Source organism: Artemia sp. Qi Xiang Cuo, chromosome 3 (genome assembly GCF_049724085.1).
Source record: "Artemia sp. Qi Xiang Cuo chromosome 3, ASM4972408v1, whole genome shotgun sequence".
In the NCBI taxonomy this organism is placed as follows: Eukaryota; Metazoa; Arthropoda; class Branchiopoda; order Anostraca; family Artemiidae; genus Artemia; species Artemia sp. Qi Xiang Cuo.
The window spans coordinates 87,465,514-87,486,547 of record NC_142796.1 but is presented as its reverse complement, the minus strand read 5'-3'; the positions used below and the strand labels follow the sequence as shown (position 1 = coordinate 87,486,547).

Here is a 21,034-nt window from a genome sequence, read left to right as displayed (position 1 = left end):
TGGACTATCAAAGGTTATCATGGAAAGTGCTGTCGTAGAAACTTCAAAAACGGCTCATTTAATTGGAAATTGAAAGCTCTAATACCCTTTTTAATAGTAGAAAGTGATTGGAGAGCAACTAACCCCCCTGTCAGGCCCATCACTTCCCCAAACACATCCAATCACAATTTTGAGATAGCCATTTCTTTTTTCAACGTAGTTGAGAGTTAAAGAAATTAGGTCTTTAAGGATGACACCCCCCCCCCCAAACACTCTCAGGGCAAAGGTTGTAAGTTATGCCCAGGGGAATATAAGGTTTTAATAGAAAGTGTTGTCGTAGAAACTTCAAAAAGGGCTCATTCGATTGGAAATTGACAGAGCTAGTGCCTTTTTTAATAGTCGAAAGTGATTGGAGGGCAACTAACCCCCTCTCACCCCCACCATTTTCCCGAACACACTTAATCAAAATATAGAGATAGCCATTTTGTTCAACGTGTTTCAAAGGTCCAGAAATTATGTCTTTGCCGGATTACAAACCCCCACAGCCCCCAGGGCAAAGGTTGTAAGTTATGCCCTATGGTCATATAAGGTTTTCATAGATAGTGTTGTCGTAGAAACTTCAAAAAGGGCTCATTTAATTAGAAATTGAAAGGGCTAGTGCGCTTTTTAATATTCCAAAGCAATTGGAGTGCGAATGCCCCCCCCTTCCCCACGCCCATCATTTCCCCAAACACTTCCGATCAACGTGTTGATATAGCCATTCTGTTGATCGTAGTTGAAGGGTCCGGAAATTATGTTCTTGAGTATGACAACCCCCCCCCACAGCCCTCAGGGCTAAGAGTATTAGTTATACCCTGGGGGCATATAATGTTTTCATTTAAAGTACTGTCATAGAAACTTCAAAAAGGAATCATTAGACTGAGATTGGAGATGATTAGTGCCTTCAGTAATAGTGCAAAGCGATCGGAGAGCGAATGCCCCCCCTCCCCACGAGCATCTTTTCCCCAAACACTTCCGATCAAAATTTTTATATAGCCATTTTGTTCAACGTAGTTGAAGGGTCCGGAAATTATGTTTCTGAGTATGACAACCCCCCCCCCAAAGCCCTCAGGGCTAAGATTGTACGTTATGCCCTGGGGGCATATAATGTTTTTTATAGAAAGCGTTCTCGTAAAATCTTCAAAAATAGATCATTGGATTGGAAATTAAGAGGGCTATAGTCCTTTTTGATAGTCGAAAGTAATCGGAGGGAGAATCATCCCCGCCCCATGCCCATCATTTCCTCAAACATTGGTGATCAACATTCGGATGCGGCCATTTTGTTCAACATAATTGAAAGGTCTGGAAATTATTTCTTTGAAAATGACAACCCTAGCCCCATAGCCCCCGAGACAAGGGTTCTAAGTTATGCCCTTGGGGCATATAAGGTGTTTATAGAAAGTTTTGTCGCAGAAGCTTCAAAAAGAGCTCATTCGATTGAAAATTGAGAGTACTAGTGCCTTTTTTATTAGTCGAAAGTGATCAGAGGGCAAATGCCCCCCCCCCCTGCTTATCATTTCTCCAAACGTTAACAATTAAACTTTAGATATAACCATTTTGTTCAACGCATGATACTAGTCTGGAAATATTACCTTTGAGGAGGATAAAAAAACCTTCCAGCCCTCAGGGCAAGGGTTGTAAGTCACGTCCTGGGGAATATAATATTTTTATAGAAAGCGTGGGCATATAAACTTCGGAGGGTGCTCATTGGATTGGTATTCAGACGCTCCAGTGCTCTTTTTAAGAGCCAGAGTGATGGGAGGGCGGCTACCCCTCTCCCCCACACGTCATATTGTCCCGTGTAAAGTAAAGAACTACATTAAACCAAAAATGAGCAAAAATAGAATCAAATAATCTACCAAGCATACAACTACCACAAATCAGTATCAATAAATAAATGAAGCTCGAAATCAATAGAAATTAAAATAAATAACAGAGTCAAACTTAAAACGAGAAGAAATTGATAAGAGTAGGTTTCTAAGCCTCTTGCTTTCTAAAAGCCAGAATATAAATTGTACTTTACTGAAAAAAATTCTTTTAAATGTTTTGACTTTTATAACTTTAAGAAATCAAAAATTAATTTAGACTTTAAGGAATAAATATCAACATATGTATATTAAACTGACAATACACATTTTTTTCAGTAAATTCATTTGAATTTTTTTCAGTAAAGTAAAAATTATATTCGGGCTTTTAGAGAGCATGGGGTTTAGGACCCTACTCATATGAATTTCTGCTCGTTTTGAGTTTTACTCTGTTATTTATTTTAATTTCTGTTTGTTTTGGGTTTCATTTATTTATTGATGCTGACTTGTGGTAGTTGTATGCTTGATACATTATTTGATTCTATTTTTGATCATTTTTGGTTTAATGGAGTTCTTTACTTTTTGAAAAACTTATTTTGAAGAAAAAGGTTTTTTTTAATTAACATAAATAAAGAATTACCAGAGGAGTCGACTTGTCACCAAAGTCTGTGCGATACTGTTCTAAAATCTCTTCAAGCTGTGACACCCTTTGGGTCATCACAGAGTCAAATCGGATCGTCATATCTTGCTCATAGCTATCAAGGAATTTTTTATACATATCTCTTTCCTGAAAAAAAATTCTCTAATCAGTTTCGACAATAACAATTCTTGAAACTATTTGGCCAGCCACAATCAAAATAACTTAACACAGGTCTTTTAAAAGTGAAACACTGACTGGTTCATCACCCAAGTACTTTGGAATCTGCCAAACTGAGCATACCAATTTCTTGGGCTACTAAATAAAAACAATAGCAAACATACTTCTAAAATACTAACAACTGATTCAGCAACAAGCCGTCTGAGGCCAAGACAGCTGTCCACGCTGCTCCTCCACCCCAATCCATTTAAAACCTCCCATGTTAACCCCTCCCATGAACTCAAAATGTCCTTTAACCCTTTCTTGTTATCTCTTCTCACTCCAGTCGGAAACTACCTACTTTTTGTTTAGCCCAATATGGAACCCCAAAAGCACTAAATTTGGCCTTCAACCGCAAAACGTAGCCTGTAATTATGCAGAATACATATACAAAACATCGGGTCGTATAAATCTGAGTAAATTAATTTCTTTGGCCCTCGAAAAAATAAGAAAAAATTAGCAAGCTTGCAACTGTTACTAATAACTATTGCAGCACCAAGTCAAATGAGGTCAAGAGAGTTGCACATGCTCAACCTCCACTCGTCTATTCAGAGCTTCTATACATTCCCACGAAGTTCTGATTTGCTATATACCATTTCTTAGGACCTCTTACCACTCTAGTAAGGGACGACCTGCATTTCATTCGACCCCAATTGGATGAGCGAAAAGCATAATCTTTGGCAACATTCATCAGTAAAACCTGCCTAGAACTATATAGAACATAAATATAATACATAAAAACATAGTTTATAATATTTATTGCCCAAGCAATGCCTCCCTCTCTTTAGTTTATGTTCAGTGAAGTTTCTTTGAAGCTCAGTGAAGTATGTTCAGGGTAGTTCCCGAAATATAATATCTTAAGAAATTATATGGTTTCAGATTGCGATGGTTTCATCCCTCTCCATCCCTACTTCAAAGTATTAATTATACAGCGTTCCAAAGCGAACCAGGCTAGCTTGGTTACAAAGAAAATGATTTGAGCCCAAATTCAGCAGCTGGACACTCAATGGCTACTTCAGACTTCAGCTTAGGATGGAGCTATTTTATTCACTTTCTGAAAAATTAGAGCTACATCAATTCAGCTAGATTGTCAATGGAGATTACAGCAACAAATAAAGCTTCTCTATGCACTATACACCAAAATGAGCCCAAATTCAGCAGCTGGAGTGTCAATGGTGACTTCAGAATTCAGCTACAAATGGAGTTAATTTACGCATTTTTTACCAAAATAGAGCCACATCAATTGAGATAGACTGTCAACGGAGACTTTAGCCACAAATAAAGCTATTCTATGCAATATATGCTCAAAATGAAAATAAAATCAGCAGCTAGACTGTCAAAGGCGACTTTGGACTTTAGCTACAAATGGAGCTATTTATGCAATATTTACCAAAAGTGAACCACATTGATTCAGCTAGACTGCCAATGAATATATTAGCCATAAGTGAAGCTTTTCTATGTATTATATACCAAAACGAGTCTAAATTTAGCAGCTGGACTGTCAAAGGCAACTTTGGACTTTAGCTACAAATGGAGCTATTTTATGCAATATTTACCAAAACAGAGCCAGATCAATTTAGCTAAACTGTAAATGGAGATTTCAGCCACAAATTGAAGCCACGAATTGAATCAGGCACAAATGAAGCTTTTCGATGTATTATATACCCAAACAAGTCCAAATTTAGCAGCTGGACTGTCAATGACGATTTCAGACTTAAGCTACAAATTGAGCTACTTGAAACAGTAATATCAAAATTAAGACCCGTTCTTCAGCTAAACTGTTTAACGGAGACATTAAACCTCAACTATAAATGGAGCAATTGTCGTGCCTGTACTACTATACGCTTCAGAGATGTAGGACTTAAATCAACAGTAAGAAAGACAAATGCAAGCGTTCAAAAATACCTGCCTTTCAGTGCTGACCATTTACAAGACACAGAGAATGAGTAATCAATCAGTCAATAAGAGATTGCAACGAGACAATCACTTCGTGACCAGCGTCCTCAGAGAGCGAAGATGAGAATATTTAGAATATGCTCTATGAATGAGCGACAAAAAGCTTTCAAATACTGTCAGTCACTCAGATCCATTGACATCATGATTGGGAGTTCATACTGTAAACACCTCTGTTGGATATAGTCTGGATATAATATCATTATACTGCAAGACTCAGTTATGATTCCCTATGGACTTATCATAATCAACCGTTTTGAACTTGGATTTGAACTTGAACTTTTGAACTTGGATTATTTGGTTATTTGATTTCCCTACGGACTTTTATTGAAAATAGTTTCAGAATCAGAATGAATTAACACCCTAATTTGGAAGGAAATTGATTTTGGACTTATTAACTAGTTGTATTACCATTAAAATTGTATGCTGAATTTGATACGAACCAGAGCTACTTATATCTGCCCTAGATGTGAAAGGCCGTGTGGGAAAGGTGTGACGATTCAGTGCTCAAAATGCCTTTTCACTCACCTTTGGAGACTTTCACTTCCCACCTGTGCTGGAACCACGCCAGTATTACGACAAAAAAAAAAAAAAACACAACTGGAAATGCAGCTCATGTGTTATGGCTGTTGTAACTGAGCACTCTGAGGCTAATGCTCCTGCATACTCTGTCGTTAACCCCAACAATATGTTTTCACCACCTTTGAAGAACTCACCCCCTAATATTGTTATGGCTCCAAAGTTATGGCTGTTGCAACTGAGCAACCTAAGCCTGATACTCCTGCATACTCTGTCGTTATTGCCAACAATATGTTTTCCCCGCCTTTGGAGAGCTCACCCCCTCAAAATTGTTATGGCTCAAAAGTTAAGGCTGTTGTAACTGAGCACCCTGAGGCTGATACTCCTGCATACTGTCGTTAAACCCAACAATATGTTTTCACCACTTTTGAAGAACTCACCCCCTCAAATTGTTATGGCTGTTGCAACTGAGCACCCTAAGCCTGATACTCTTGTATACTCTGTCGTTAACCCCAACAATATGTTTTCCCCACCATTGGAGAACCCACCCCTTCAAAATTGTCCCAAAAGTTGTGAAAGTTGCCTTTCAAGAGACAATTTAATCCTGCAACTAAAAAGACTCACAACATGGAAGTAAAACTTGAATCTCAAGCCCAATCCCTGTCGATGAAACAGACCGAAATCTAAGCTCTGAATTTACAGCTATTCGAAAAAAGCTGTGACGTTGTCGTGAAAATTGCTGAAGGACTAGGAATTACCGAAAGACGAGAAACTAAGAAAAAGTTGTTTTTTTTATATCAACTGTTGCATGCAAACTTGGTGAACAATGTACGTTTATTAATGAAAGCCAAACGTGAATGATAAGAAGAAACAACCAAATCAGCGAGAAAATTCCCGTGTAAATAAAGTTTGCAACCTCCTTCCTCCTTGAAAGTATTCCTCCTCAAACCTCCTTCGAAAGTATTTCGAAGGAGGTTCCTGCAACAAAAAAGAAAACTGTAAATTTTTACATATATGCCGAAAATACCAACTGAAAATGTGCAAAGCAACAAATTGCAATTTCGATCATGTCGATCTTTGCCCTATGATGGCTTGTGCCAACAAGTTGTACCGTTTTGCTCATTGTGCTAGGAATTTAAAATGTCGATTAATCGCTCAGTGCCTTTTAAGAATTTTGACCGTTTGTCTCGTTTTAAACGTGATCCAGTATTCAATTATAGTATGCCAAGCCATAGCCACATTGTTTATGGGAGCAATGCTTTAAGCAATAATCCTAGACCCAAGCCGGTGTAAAAAAAACTTGTCGAGGCGAGGGGCCAACAGCTGAGCCAAAGAAACCCGCCTTTCGGTTCCCCTCCTCCCAATCGCGCCCACGACAACCTTTTTCAATACCGACATCGTGTTACTAGATCCCTTCTTCGAGATCACCGCGGGTCAGACGGGCTCAGCCTATCCCTCCGGTTCCTTTCGGAGCTCTCCTCCTTCCTTTCTTCCCACCGACCCTCCCCCAACCCCTAGATCTATCCTTCCTAAAATATAAGCCTCCCGCGTTTCAACTATAAGCCAAGCCGTCCCACTTAGTAACAGGTTTTCGCCATTAGAAGAAACTAATCTTGCAGAATGGTTAGAAAACCCGGAAACTGTCTGCCCAAGGACTAAGGTAGAAACAAAGGTAAAAGAATACTCTTCTGACATTTTTGCTCTGCCTATTTTTTTGTATAGTAATGCGAAAAGTTTAAATACAGATAAGATTATTGAGCTGGAGAATTTAGCTCAAGTAATTGGGGCCTCAATAGTAGAGGTAACAGAGGTTCATAGGCAAAATCCGAATCTACTCAGTTTGTCCGGTTATAATAAAATGATAAAGTTACGACAAGATGACCACTGGCTCGGAAAAAAGGGAAGAGGTCTTGCAATTTATATTAATAAGACAATTCCTTCTTTTCAGATAGAGGTACCTATGCTTGATGATTATGATGAGATTCTTTGGGTATTTGCAAAGCCCAGACGTCTGCCCTCCCATTATAATGGTATAACGTTTGTGTTCTTTATTATCCGCCAGGACAAGATGTCAATTCTCAAAAAGCTTTCCGGGGAAAACTTCAATTAAGTGCTGACTACGTACAGGGTAAATACCCCACGGGTGGTATGTTCTTGCTTGGTGACGCTAACGAACTACGACTTGAGTATTTGGAAGCAGGATTAGGTCTAAAACAGTTAGTTAGTTGCCCAGCAACAAAACGTGATACGGCTCTGGACCGCAGAGCTACTAACATGTCTGAATTCTACAGGAAACCCTCCCCAGGCCCCCCAATAGGAGGAAGCTACCACTTCACCCTTGAGCTACACCCCATAAGCAAAGTCCAGGTCACGTATACTACAGAAACAACTACAAGTCGGCCAATCACAAACAGCGGATTGTTTGGTTTTGGTAATTGGCTCACGACTGAAAAATGGGACAGTGTAATTTCTACGGCTAATGCTGATGAAATGGCCACAACTTTTCAAGAAAAATTCCCGGCAAGTATCATTTCTATTTTCCTGAAAAAGTTAACAAACATTTTTCAGCAGGTCGTCCTTACATTACAAAAGAAATCAAAGCACTAAACAGGAAAATGAGACAACTTTTCATGAACAAAAAAGCATAAAGAAGCTACTACCCTGAAGAATAAAATCAGAGGAATGACCCGCCAGGCAGCGGCGTTGTACTACCAAAAAGGAAGTATCTCATTTATTGGATTCTAAGCCTGGACAGTGGTAAAAAAGGATAAAGCAAATGACAGGTAAAACGCAAACTGGATTTTGACTATGATGAGCCGGACAAAGAAACTGCAGATCGCCTAAACACTCACCTGGCAGCGATTGTTCAGTCACTTCCACTACTAAACTCGGAGGATTTTCCGCATCCATCTCCAGATCTTATGGATTTCCCAATAATCACAGAACCCCAAGTTCGCTTCAAATTGATGAAACTGAAGAGGACCAGTATTACACCACTCAACATTCCTGTTGATCTCATTAAGGCTTTTCCTGAATTTTTGAGTGCTACGTTAACTTATTCAACAAGATTATAATGTCAGGCCAGTATCCACAAAATTGGAAAAATGGATTTATAACCCCTATCCCTAAAAAAAGGAGCCCCCTGTGATTTTACTGGTGTGCGGCCTATGTCAATGACATCAATTTTTAGCAAGATGTTTGAAAGTTCCATCGCTGGGTGGCTGAAAATTTTTATTCCTGCATAAAATTGATCCTCAACAATTCGGTAATATTCCCAAGAGTTCGACAAGCCATTACTTTTTTAGTTTGCTTGATAAGATTTTAAAGCATCTAGATGAACCGGAATGCTGGGTCAACCTCATCAACGATTGACCTAAAGAAAGGCATTTGACCTGATTTGCCATAGAACCCTTATCCGCAAGCTATGGACAAATTTTAATGTTGATGTATATTTGATAAGAATAGTTGCAAATTTTCTTTCAGGTAGAAGTAAAAAGACTAAGTATAAATCAGCCTATTCTGATCCCCAGTCAATTTGCTGTGGAGTTCCCCAGGGAACAATTTTAGGCCCTCTACTTTTTTTGGTTATGCAATTGAGTTGGCAAATGATGAGTTGGATCACTTTAAGTTCGTTGGTGATCTATCCGTTCTGGAGCTAGATGAAAAGAGTGTTTCAACTGAGGCAAGCAGAATAATGGCGAGTTTATCACGCTAAGCTGAGGAGGGCAAAACGATCGTCAATCGTGAAAAATCGCTCGTATTAACTTTCTCTTTTCTGAGGGACAGTCCATCCCTTGCTTTCCAGAATGTTTCAGGTATCATAAATATTAAACTCTTGCGAATTTATCTCGCACATAACCTGAAGTGGGAAAAACAGACACAGGGAAAAACAATTGGCAAAACTGAGCGGAAACGCGGAATTTATCGAAACTGGAAGGTAAAATTGGTTTGACTTAGTAGAGTACTAAAGTGTGGCAGAATGTAAAATTAGTAAAACTGAGTAGAAATACTAGTCTGGCAAGGCTGGAAGGTAACTTTGGTAATATTGAGAAGAAATGCTAAAGTATGGCAGAGTTGGAAATTAACATTGGTAAATTGGAGCAATAAAGCTGGAATCGGCCAGTTGGAAGGTAAAATTGGTTAAATTGAGCAGAAATGCTAGAGCCTGCCACATTTGGAAGGTAACATGGACTATACTGAGTAGAAATACTGAAGTGTGGCAAAATGTAACATTAGTAAAATTAAGGAGAAATACTAGTATGGCAGAACTGGAAGATAATTTTGGTAAGACTGAGAGGAATAGGTGTGGCAGAGATGGAATGTAACATTCGTAAAATTGAGCAGAAATGCTAGAACCTGCTCCAGTTGGAAGGTAACATCGTAAATAGTGACGTCCTGGTTGAACTTCTTTGAAGTAATGATGCTAGGGCTGTTTGGAGAATATTTTAGTTTTAAAAGATTTAATTTTAATGTGAGTTCTTTTATATTCGTTTTATCTTCATTTGCTTTGCTGAGGACGGCCCTTGGATATAGGGAAGAAATATTCACTTAAATTTACGTTCCACTGTCTTACATAAAAAAAATTTCCCTATTGTTCTACTTGTTGTTTAAGGTAACATTGACTATACTGAGTAGAAATTCCGAAGTATGGCAAAATGAAACATTAGTAAAATTAATTAGAAATACTAATGCGGCAGAACTGGAAGATGATTTTGGTAAGATTGAGCAGAATTAGTGTGGTAGAGTTGGAGCGTAACATTCGTAAAATTGAGCAGAAATGCTAGAACCTACCACAGCTGGAAAGTAACATTGTAAATAGCAACTTCCTGGTTGAACTTCCTTGAAGTAATGATACTAGGGCTGCTCAGAAAATATTTTAGTTTTAAAAGATTGTATTTTAATGTGAGTTCTTTTATATTCGTTTTATCTTCATTTGCTTTGCTGAGGACAGCCCTTGGATATAGGGTAAAAATAACCATTTAAATTTATGTTCCAATGTCTTTTATAATAAAAATTTCCCTATTGTTCTACTTGTTGTTTAAGGTAACATTGAGTATACTGAGTAGAAATACTGAAGTATGGCAAAATGTAACATCAGTAAAATTAAGAAGAAATACTAGTGTGGCAGAATTGGAAGATCATTTTGGTAAGACTGAGCAGGATTGGTGTGCCAGAGTTGGAATATAACATTTGTAAAATAAACAAAAATGCCAGAGCCTGCCACAGTTGGAAGGCAACATTGACTATACTGATAAGAAATGCTGAAGTATGGCAAAATGTAACATTAATAAAATAAGGAGAAGTACTAGCGTGGCAGAACTGAAAGTTAATTTTGGTAAGACTGAGCAGGATTGATGTAGCAGAATTGGAATGTAAAATTCGTAAAATTGAGCAGAAATGCTAGAACCTGCCACAGCTGGAAGGTAACATTAACTATTCTGAGCAGAAATGCTGAACCATGGCAAAATGTAACATTAGCAAAATTAAGGATAAATACTAGCGTGGCAGAACTGGAAGATAGTTTTGGTAAGATTGAGCAGAATTAGTGCGGCAGAGTTGGAATGTAACATTCGCAAAATTGAGCAAAAATGTTAAAACCTGCCACAGTTGGAGGGTAATATTGACAATACTGACTAGAAATGCTGAAGTATGGCAAAATGTGACATTAGTAAAATAAAGCAGAAATACTAGTGTGGCAGAGGTGGAAGATAATTTTGGTAAGATTGAGCAGAATTAGTGTGGCAGAGTTGGAATGTAACATTCGTAAAATTGAGCAGAAATACTAGAACCTGCAACAGTGTGAAGGTATCATTGACTATACTGAGTAGAAATACTGAAGTATGGCAAAATGTAACATTAGTAAAATTAAGGAGAAATACTAGTGTGGCAGAATTGGAAGATAATTTTGGCAAGACTGAGCAGGATTGGTGTGCCAGAGTTGGAATATAACATTTGTAAAAATGAACAAAAATGCCAGAGCCTACCACACTTGGAAGGCAACATTGACTATACTGATTAGATATGCTGACGTATGGCAAAATGTAACATTAATAAAATAAGGAGAAATACTAGTGTGGCAGAGCTGGAAGTTAATTTTGGTAACACTGAGGAGGATTAATGTAGCAGAATTGGAATGTAAAATTCGTAAAATTGAGCAGAAATGCTAGAACCTGCCACAGCTGGAAGGTAATATTTACTATACTGAGCAGAAATGCTGAACTATGGCAAAATGTAACATTAGTAAAATTAAGGATAAATACTAGCGTGGCAGAACTGGAAGATAATTTTGGCAAGATTGAGCAGAATTAGTGCGGCAGAGTTGGAATGTAACATTCGCAAAATTGAGCAAAAATGTTAAAACCTGCCATAGTTGGAGGGTAATATTGACAATACTGAGTAGAAATGCTGAAGTATGGCAAAATGTGACATTAGTAAAATTAAGGAGAAATACTAGTGTGGCAGAGTTGGAATGTAACATTCGTAAAATTTAGCAGACATGCTAGAACCTGCCAACAGTTGGAAAGTAACATTGACTATATTGAGTAGAAATGATGAAGTACGGCAAAAATGTAACATTAGTAAAATTAAGGAGAAATACTAGTGTGGCAGAACTGGAAGATAATTTTGGTAAGATTGAGCAGAATTACTGTGGCAGAGTTGGAATGTAACATTCTTAAAATTGAGCAGAAATGCTAGAACCTGGCACAGGTGGAAGGTAACATTGACTATACTGAGTAGAAATGCTGAAGTATGGCAAAATGTAACATTAGTAAAATTAAGGAGAAATACTAGCGTGGCAGAGTTGGAATATAACATTCGTAAAATTGAACAGAAATACTAGAACCTGCCACAGTTGGAAAGTAACATTGACTATACTGAGTAGAAATGCTGAAGTATGACAAAATGTAACATTAGTAAAATTAAGGAGAATAAACAAATTATCGCTATCAATTTCCTAAGTGAAATGGGCGCCAAAAGTGACTTGCTGCGTCTAGTCGCTAATTTTCTTTCCCAGCGAGAGCAGTGCGTTTTCACACTTAGCGAAGACGATTCAAATTCTGCATCTATCCCAATCACTTGCGGTGCCCCTCAGGGCATTAAACTAGCCAGAATTATTTCCCTCGCTGTGATTAACTTCATCCTGCGTACTTTCAAGGACAGATATAAATTCGTGGATGATCTTTCATTCTTACTCAAATACCTACTAGAACGCCAATCAGCGATACCCCTTTTTGATCCTAGTCTACCCCCGGTTTTTCAGAATGAATGCGAGCGAGCTAGCCTTACCCTCAATGAGCAGAAGTGTAAGGTGTTGCGTTTCAAACCTCTTAAATCAGACTTTCAGGAGCCCCCTACCTTGTTTAAAACAGTTGGCAGTGAAAAATGAAAGGCGTAATTTTCTCCGTTGATTGCAAGTTCGACAACCACGTAAGTGACTTTGTGCGAAAAGGGGACGAACCGCTGCTGTCACTGGTTACCCTGAATCGATCCGGGTTCAGTGTGAATTCCATGATACTTGCCTTCAAGGCATATTTCCTACCCATCATTGAATATGCGTGCCCAGAGTGGGGCCCTAGTGTACAGTTAAGTGCTGGGATGTGTCAAGATATCGAAGCTATCCGAGTTCGGGCTTGTAAGATTATGCTGGGTCAGGCCTTCACTACGTATGACAAAGCGCTTAAGGTTTTTGGCCTCGAGTCGCCTTTTAACCGCTGTCAAAGAGTGATTTGCCAGTTCGGCCATTTCCTACTCCATAGTAGCAAACACTGGACGATTCTGCCCCCACTAGCCCCCGTTACGTCCTGTACCCGGAGACAATACAAGCTCAATTCAATGACATGGCGTACGACTCGCTACCAGCATTCCTTTGTCCCCTTTTTTACAGACATGGTCAACAAATCCTAAGAATAATAATATGTTTTTTTCAATTTTTTATTGTCGTATTTGTTATTTAACTTTGTCGTATTTGTAAAAACCCTTGGTATTAGTGCTTTTAGCGCTAAAAAGAGTAAGTTTAATAAAATATGTCTAAGTCTATGTATGTCTAAGATTCAGCAGAATTAGTGTGGCAGAGTTGAAATGTGACATTCATAAAATTGAGCAGAAATGCTAGAACCTGCCACAGCTGGAAGGTAACATTGACTATAGTGAAGAAATGATGAAGTATGGCAAAATGTAACATTAGTAAAATTAAGGAGAAATCCTAGTGTTGCAGAACTGGAAGATAATTTGGTAAGATTGAGCAGAATTAGTGTGGCAGAGTTGAAATATGAAATTCGTAAAATTGAGCAGAAATGCTAGAGCCTGCCACAGTTGGGAGGTAACATGACTATACTGAGTAGAAATGCTGAAGTATGGCAAAACGTAACATTAGTAAAATTCAGGAGAAATACTAGTGTGGCAGAACTGGAAGATAATTTCGGCAAGATTGAGCGAATTAGAGTGGCAGAGTTGGAACGTAACATTCGTAAAATTGAGCTGAAATGCCAGAACCTGCCACAGTCGGAAGGTAACATTGACTATACTGAGTGGAAATGCTGAAGTATGGCAAAATGTAACAATAGTAAAGTTAAGGAGAAATACTAGTGTGGCAGAACTGGAAGATAACTTTGATGAGATTGAGCAAAATAGGCGTGGCAGAGTTGGAATGTATCATTCCTAAAATTTAGCAGAAATGCAAAAATTTGCCACAGTTGGAAGGTAACATCGGTTAAATAGAGTAAAAATAGAGTAAAATAGAGTTAAATAGAGTAAAAATACTAAAGCGTGGCAAATTTGTAAGGTAATGTTGGTAATATTGAGCAGAAATAATAAAATACGGCAGAGTTGGAAGGTAACAATCTGGCAACGGTGCCACAGTAGGAGAATAAACATATTGAAATAAAATAATATCTACTTATACCTTAGTGATGAGGTTAAGTTTTTTATTTATTTTCCGTAGTTCATCTTCACCAATTTTGGGTTTCACAGCAGGCTGCTTTTCAGCAGTTTGAAGTTTATGCTGAAGCAATCGTACTTCGCTATTTGCATCTTGTAGCCTGAAAAAAAATCACTAACACGTACCGAAAATAACATAAAATCGAGTAAATAAATGAAGTAAACAAACTTGTGATTGCATAGCAATAAAAGTACACAGATGTATCTTAAGCATAGAAAAATAACAAGAAAAAAAACACGCAAAAGCTCCTAATTCATTACTGCTACTACATTTTTCACACCTATATATTTTATAGTTACCGAAGAAAAAAAGACAGTATAAAATATCACAAATTTCGTTTTAATTCAAAAAAATGCAAACACACAAAAGAAGCTGAAATCTGCTGACAAAAGAGTATTAGAAAATAAAGGCCCCAGTTCTAATGTCCAGTTACTTTTGAATAGAGATTAAAGAGAAAAACTGCAAAATAAAATTTATATAAAAATCTCAAATTTTGGTTTTACCTAAGGGAATAATGCAAAATACACAGAATATAAAAGGATATGGAGGAGCGGGGACTAATAACAGTTTCCAAGTATGGTTTTTATTTCAAAAAATAAGTTTAAAACCTGAATAAAGAAGATAAAAAGTCCCTGGTTAAAATACATGATTATTTAAAATGTTATTCAGCATAATTAAATGTTATTCAGCATATTCAGCATAATTAGTGAAGTGTTAAAATACATATTTTCGATAGTTTTTCACATTTTGGGACATCAGTGAACATTCAGAATAACAGTTTCCAAGTATGGTTTTTATTTCAAAAATAAGTTTAAAACCTTAATAAAGAAGATACTGGTAAACTAAGCAGGGGAGCAACGAGGATTTCGTTAAGGAGACCATGAATCCGTTAAGGAGGAAATGGAAAAGATCTGGGTCATTGTTAAAATACATATTTTCGATAGTTTTTCAAATTTTATGGACGTCAGTGACAATTCAGAACAACAGATTTAAAGGATGATTTTTATTTCAAAAAATAAGTTTAAAAGTTGAATAAACAAGATAATGACAAACTAAGCAGGGGCATGGCAAGGAATTCATTTCTTGGGGGGGGGGGTCTATGATGACAAATTTTGAGATCATTTTTAAAATACACTCTACAAAACTTTTTCACAATTTGGGCCGAGCGGTCTGAAACTTTTGAAATTATGAAACAAACCTCTGATTCAAATCTGCCAACCTCACAGCAAAATCCACTTCAACAGATTTCATTTTATCAATAAATTCGAATAAATGTTCAGTCTGTAATTCACCATCGACCTTAATAAATTCTCTCAAGCTGTTTTGCCATTTCTCACTGTCACGCTTTAATTTTTCAATGGTGTCATAAAGATCAGGAATAACCTACAAAAAAAAATAAAATAAAAAAAAAAGATTAAAGAAACGCTAGAAACTACAAATATGGTACTACTATGGTTTAACTCAAATTAGGTACAGAGCTTAACAGTAGGCCTATATGAATACTAGGTACCATAAATACAAACTGAAAAACAATGTTCAATTTACAATCTATCCTTGAGAATTCTCTTAAGCAATTTCGCCATTTCACACTGTCACAACTCAATTATCCAGTGGTGTAATAGAAATCAGGAACAACCTACATAAAGAAAAAAAAAGTATAATACATATTTTTAAAGAAATGAGAGTAAGGCAGGATTTGAAGCTTTGACGCTTCTGGGCCCAAGCGTTTTTGCACTCCGTTTTTGCAAGATTTTCGGGGAAATTCCCCAAAAAATCGCGGATACCGAAATCTCGGCTGCAATTCTTGAGGGGAAATCTGACTGTTTATTAGTAGCTACGGAATTCCTGTCCTATTTTAAAGTCACTTTTCTGTGAATAGGCAGCGTTTGGCGGCAGAGTGCATCTGGCACTCTGACGATAAATCAGATCAGTCCAGTTTTTGTTAAGAAAAATATCACCCAGTAATAATTTATTGCAACCCTGGCATTGTGCACCCCTAAGCCTTGGCCTACCAGGCCAATTGGGAAATCCTGGCCTGAATGAGATATATAAATTAAAAAGCGGGGTACAAGGGTTAAGGGTTAGGTTATGGCCTTTGCAAAACAAAAGTGATCCGTTTATCTGGCCTCCCCCAGGCCATTCAGCGTGTCCCCAGGTGGCGATAGGGGAACGCTCTACAGATATGTAGGGTACCTCCATAGGAGGCCAGCCAAGGGGGTACCTTGTCCTTGGGGGTCCATAATAGAATCTGGGGCACTCTCGCCCGGGGTCATATATACAGGCGGAGGAGAAAGAAGGCCCCTCAAACATAGACTCAAAAGGGCCAACTGGTTTGTCCACAAGTTCCATGAGTTACAAACCTTCTCCCAGTAATGGGTTAAATTGCATGGTGATGCAGAAAACCATCGCGGGAGGATCTTCTAGAGGAGAACATCTGTGGCAGGGCGTAAGATCCAGATCTATGGACAACGGCCTCTGCAAAGGGCTGCCACGACCTTTTCGGGGTACCTGCAAGACTGGGGACCTTGCGGTCAACTCTATTCCCACTTGAGGAGTGGCGCACCTCAAGGAAATTATAGAATAGTAAACGACACAGCATTCGCACGGGATTCTGACTAATGGACAATTCTTCTGGGATTGGTATGTTTTGATGGGCGTCTTTGAGCTGAAAAACCTCTTCCTAGCTAATTTATTTATTACGGATTGCCTCCCCGTAGTAGTATAATATTTGTAGGCATGAATATATAATGAGTCGGAAGTAATAGGCTTGAGATTGTTTGTGAAGGATTTCGACTCTTGTTGATAGAAGAGCATCGCCAAGTGCTGAAAACAATGTTGTAACCAAGATGGGCCTAGGATTGGACAAAGCCTGCGTTCATGCATGTCCCGGGACTTCTTGCTGGCCGGTTCTAAGCCGGCTTAAGCACTTCGGTGTAGACTTGAGAAGATATGTGATCCCCGTCCTGCACTGGTATCCGGGATCATTACTTTTCCTGAGGCGGAAATAATTTCATTGATTTAAAACATAAAAATTGGAATGTTACGACATTAAAAAATGACTATCTTACCGACATTTTGATTGACGAATTCAGACGGTTTGAATTTGATTTATTAGGAATTTCGGAAATTCATTTCCCAGGGGTAAGAAGCATGAAAATACGTGATATAGAATTTATTTACTCAGGAAAGAAGAATGGGGTATATAGACAGGGAGTAGGACTCATGATGAATAAGGAAGCTGCTAAGTCTTGTTTAGGCTGGGAAGGTATTAATAATAGAATATTAATTGCTCATTTTATGACTAGAAAGTTCAGGGTATCAGTTATGGTAGTATACGCCTCTGTAGAACCGACTGACGGAGATACTAGTGACTCAAATGAATTTTACTTACAGTTACAGGAGCATATAGACAAGGTCCCAGGTAGAAATAAGATGTTATTACTGGGAGATTTTAACGCCCAGGTTGGTAGAAATAGGGATAGATGGTATCCCAGCCTAGGTAAATTTGGTGTAGGAAAAGAAAACAGTAATGGATACAGACTTTTGCAATTTTGTAGGTATAACAATCTAGTTATAACAAATACGATGTTTGGTCATAAAATCGCTCATAAGTTAACATGGTATTCAAGTGACGGTAAGACAGCAAACCTTATTGGTTATATTATTGTAAACCGAAGACTGGCAGGATCAGTACAAGATACTAGGATATATAGGGGTGTTGTTATTGATGTTAAAAGTAAAGATCAGCATCTAGTAGTGACAAGGGTTAATTTAAAGCTGAAATATCGGAAGGGTAATTACCTCCCGAGAAGTTATGATGTTAGTAGACTCCAGGACGAGAATTTGAGAGAAACTTTCCAGGAACAGTTGAATACTAAACTTGAGAGTTTAAAATTTGATAATGTGGAAGATGGTTGGAATAATTTTAGAAAAATAATTTGTGAAGTTGCTGAAGGTGTATTAGGGAAGAAAGCTAGAACTGCAGCTAAGAATATTAGTGAAAAAGCTTTATGTTTAATAGAAAGGAGAAAGGACTTTTACAAGAATTATCTGAGTAATAGATCGTATGAAAACAAAAGAAATGTAAAGAAAGTAGAGAAAGCATTGAAATATGAACTAAGGAGGTGTGAAGTGGAGGCCATGGATAAAATTGCCGAGGATCTGGAAGATGCAGCTAGACGGCATAATAGTAAAATATTGTACTGGCACGTTAACAAATTGAGTGGTAGTAGTCAATCTGGACTTGTCCCAGTTAAAGATAGGAATGGGGTGGCAATTAGCGATAAGGAAAAAGCTAAAGCGAGATGGGCCGAACACTTTGAGAACTTGCTTAACCGAGATAGAGTTGCAGGAAAAAATATATAGGAAAATGAAAAAGTTTGTGATACCTTGGATGTGAAGGGAGATTTGTTTTGTAAGGAGGAATTAGCAACAGTACTAAAAGGATTAAAGAATAAGAAGGCTCCCGGTGCTGATAGGGTGGTAAATGAGTTTCTTAAATATGGTGGCTCTGAGGTTAGAAATAAGTTATTGAAGATTATGAATATGATTTTTGAAAAAGGGGAAGTGCCTAACGATTTTAGGAAAACCTTAATTAAGCCACTTTATAAGAAAGGTGATAAAAGTGAGTGTGGTAATTATCGAGGCATTAGTCTGGTCTCTGTAGGTAGCAAATTGCTTAGCAATATGATACTTTTTAGACTGAGAGATGCCGTAGACAAAGTTTTAAGAGAAGAGCAGTGCGGTTTTAGAAAAGGTAGAGGATGTGTCGACCAAATTTTCACTCTTAGGTTAATAATTGAGAAGTGCCTGAGTTTGCAAACACCTTTGGTCCTCAGTTTTATAGATAATGAGCAAGCGTTCGATTCTGTTGATAGAGGAGCTTTAGTAAAGGTTTTATCCTTGTATGGTATACCAGACAAACACATTAAAGGGATTAGTATTATGTAAGAGAGCAGCGCTGATGTGGTTAAGATAGGAAATGAGATTAACGTCTCTTTTCGTATTTCATAAAGAGTTTAGCAGAACTGTGCTGTATCCCCCTTTTTTTGGATTATTTTGATGGACATTGTTTTAAGAACCCTAGAAAAGGCAATGGGACACCACAGAATCAAATGGGGAGGAAAAAGTCTCCTGGGCTTTGATTATGCTGATGATTCAAGCATCCTAGATGAAAGTGTGAGCAAAATGAATGAAGTTTTAGAGGTTTAGCGAGTTCAGGGTGCTAGTATTGGTTTAAAAATTAATGTTAGGAAGACTAAGTCACTAAGTCTAGGAATAAATGAAGATGAAAAGGTGACGTTGGGTAATGAAAAGATTGATCAGGTGGGCAGCTTCACTTACCTTGGTAGTATTATTAGTAAAGATGGCAGGAGCAGTGCAGATGTTAAAAATAGAATAGCCAAGGCTCAGGGTGCTTGTTCACAGTTAAAAAAAGTCTGGAAGAATAGGAAGATAAGTCTGCAAACCAAGATTAGAATATTAGAAGATACAGTGATGGCAGTGGTCAAATATGGCTCTGAAGCATGGACGCTCCAAAAAGCGGATGAAGATTTGCTAGATGTTTTCCAGAGAAATTGCTTAAGGATTGTTCAGGGTACCCAGCTGACTGACCGTATTTCAAACAATAGGCTATACGAAAAATGTGGTTCAATACCGCTCTCTAGGGCTATAATGAAAGAAAGGTTGAGGTGGTTAGGGCATGTTGTGCGGATGAAGGATTACAGATTGCCGAACATTGTTCTTTTCGGCCAACCATCTAGGGCTAAACGGAAAGCAGGTCGCCCCCGTCTGGGGTGGGAGGACGTCATAAAGAAAGATTTGAAGGAAATGGGAACTTCGTGGGCGGGTGTAAAAAGGGAGGCTTTGAATAGATTTGGGTGGAGGAGGAGCGTGCGTAGCTGTGTTGGCCTCATGCGGCTTGGTGCTGCGGTGAGTTGTTAGTAGTAGTAGTAGTACTGCTTTACTTTGGCCCAAGTTAGGTAATAAACGTACTTACTTACTTAGAACTTAGGTCCTCCTGAGCCATCTGTGGTGCATAAGGCATCGACAAAGCCTCGGTAAACGTCACATATTGGTGCTGCGGCGACTACATCCTCCCACTGGGCTGTGATATGTGAGCACTGCATAGATCACGATCGTACGTGCGTTTGAGCGTCTTTCTCGGTCTTCCCCTCTATCGACGCCCACGCGGCTGCCATTGTTGAACCTGGTATGGGATTCTGGAGTCCTCCATCCGAAGGACCTGGCCAAAATAGCTCCATCTCTTCTTCTTAATCACTTCAGTAATAAATGACTGGCCAGTTCTTCTGCGGACCTCGATGTTGCTGACTATTGGACGCCAACTGATATTCAGCATGCGTCTCAAGCACATATTTTTGAAGGCTTGAATCTTTTCTCTGTCCTAATATATAGTTTACAGCACTCACCGGCATACAATAGCACGGAAAAAACGTTGCTATTAAGAAGTCGCAGCTTTACTGCAAGAGAGTACTTCTTTGTTTTCCATACTGGCTTAAGTTTGTTGAAAGCAGCGTTTGCCATGCCAATTCTTGTCTTGACGTCATTTTGCCTCTCCTGTATTGACCTCTCCTGTGTAATCGATCCAGCTTCCGATGTACTTAATTTCTGGACTGGTTCGACTCTGCCATTTTTGTACAGGAGCTCGACTCGCGAGCTTGATGTTGCCATTGATTTTGTCTTGTCTATGTTGATGTTTAGGCCGACTTTCTCAGCTTTAACGCTCACTTTGTTAAGGAGCTCCTGGAGTCTCTGCTTTGTCCTCTCCAGAAGCGCCACATCATCCGCAAAGTTGAGGTTCGAGAGGATTTTATTTCCAACTGTTACTCCAAAGCCCAGTCGCTTCTCGCAGAACATAGTCCATTAAAATGAAAAATAAAAACGGTGATAAAACGCATCCCTGTCGCACTCCTGACATATTTTTGA

At 38.4% G+C, this 21,034-nt stretch overlaps 1 protein-coding gene across 1 annotated transcript in view; it reads right to left on the bottom strand.

Moving 5' to 3' along the window:
• Positions 1-21,034, bottom strand: part of Mad1 (Mitotic arrest-deficient 1) — a 183,894-nt gene that overhangs the window by 69,599 nt on the left and 93,261 nt on the right. The window contains exons 6-8 of the mRNA XM_089086702.1: positions 15,288-15,472; positions 14,054-14,189; positions 2,464-2,610 (exon numbers count right to left, since the gene is read on the bottom strand). Coding sequence (XP_088942828.1) covers positions 2,464-2,610; positions 14,054-14,189; positions 15,288-15,472 — 468 coding nt within the window. The remainder of the gene's footprint in view (positions 1-2,463; positions 2,611-14,053; positions 14,190-15,287; positions 15,473-21,034) is intronic.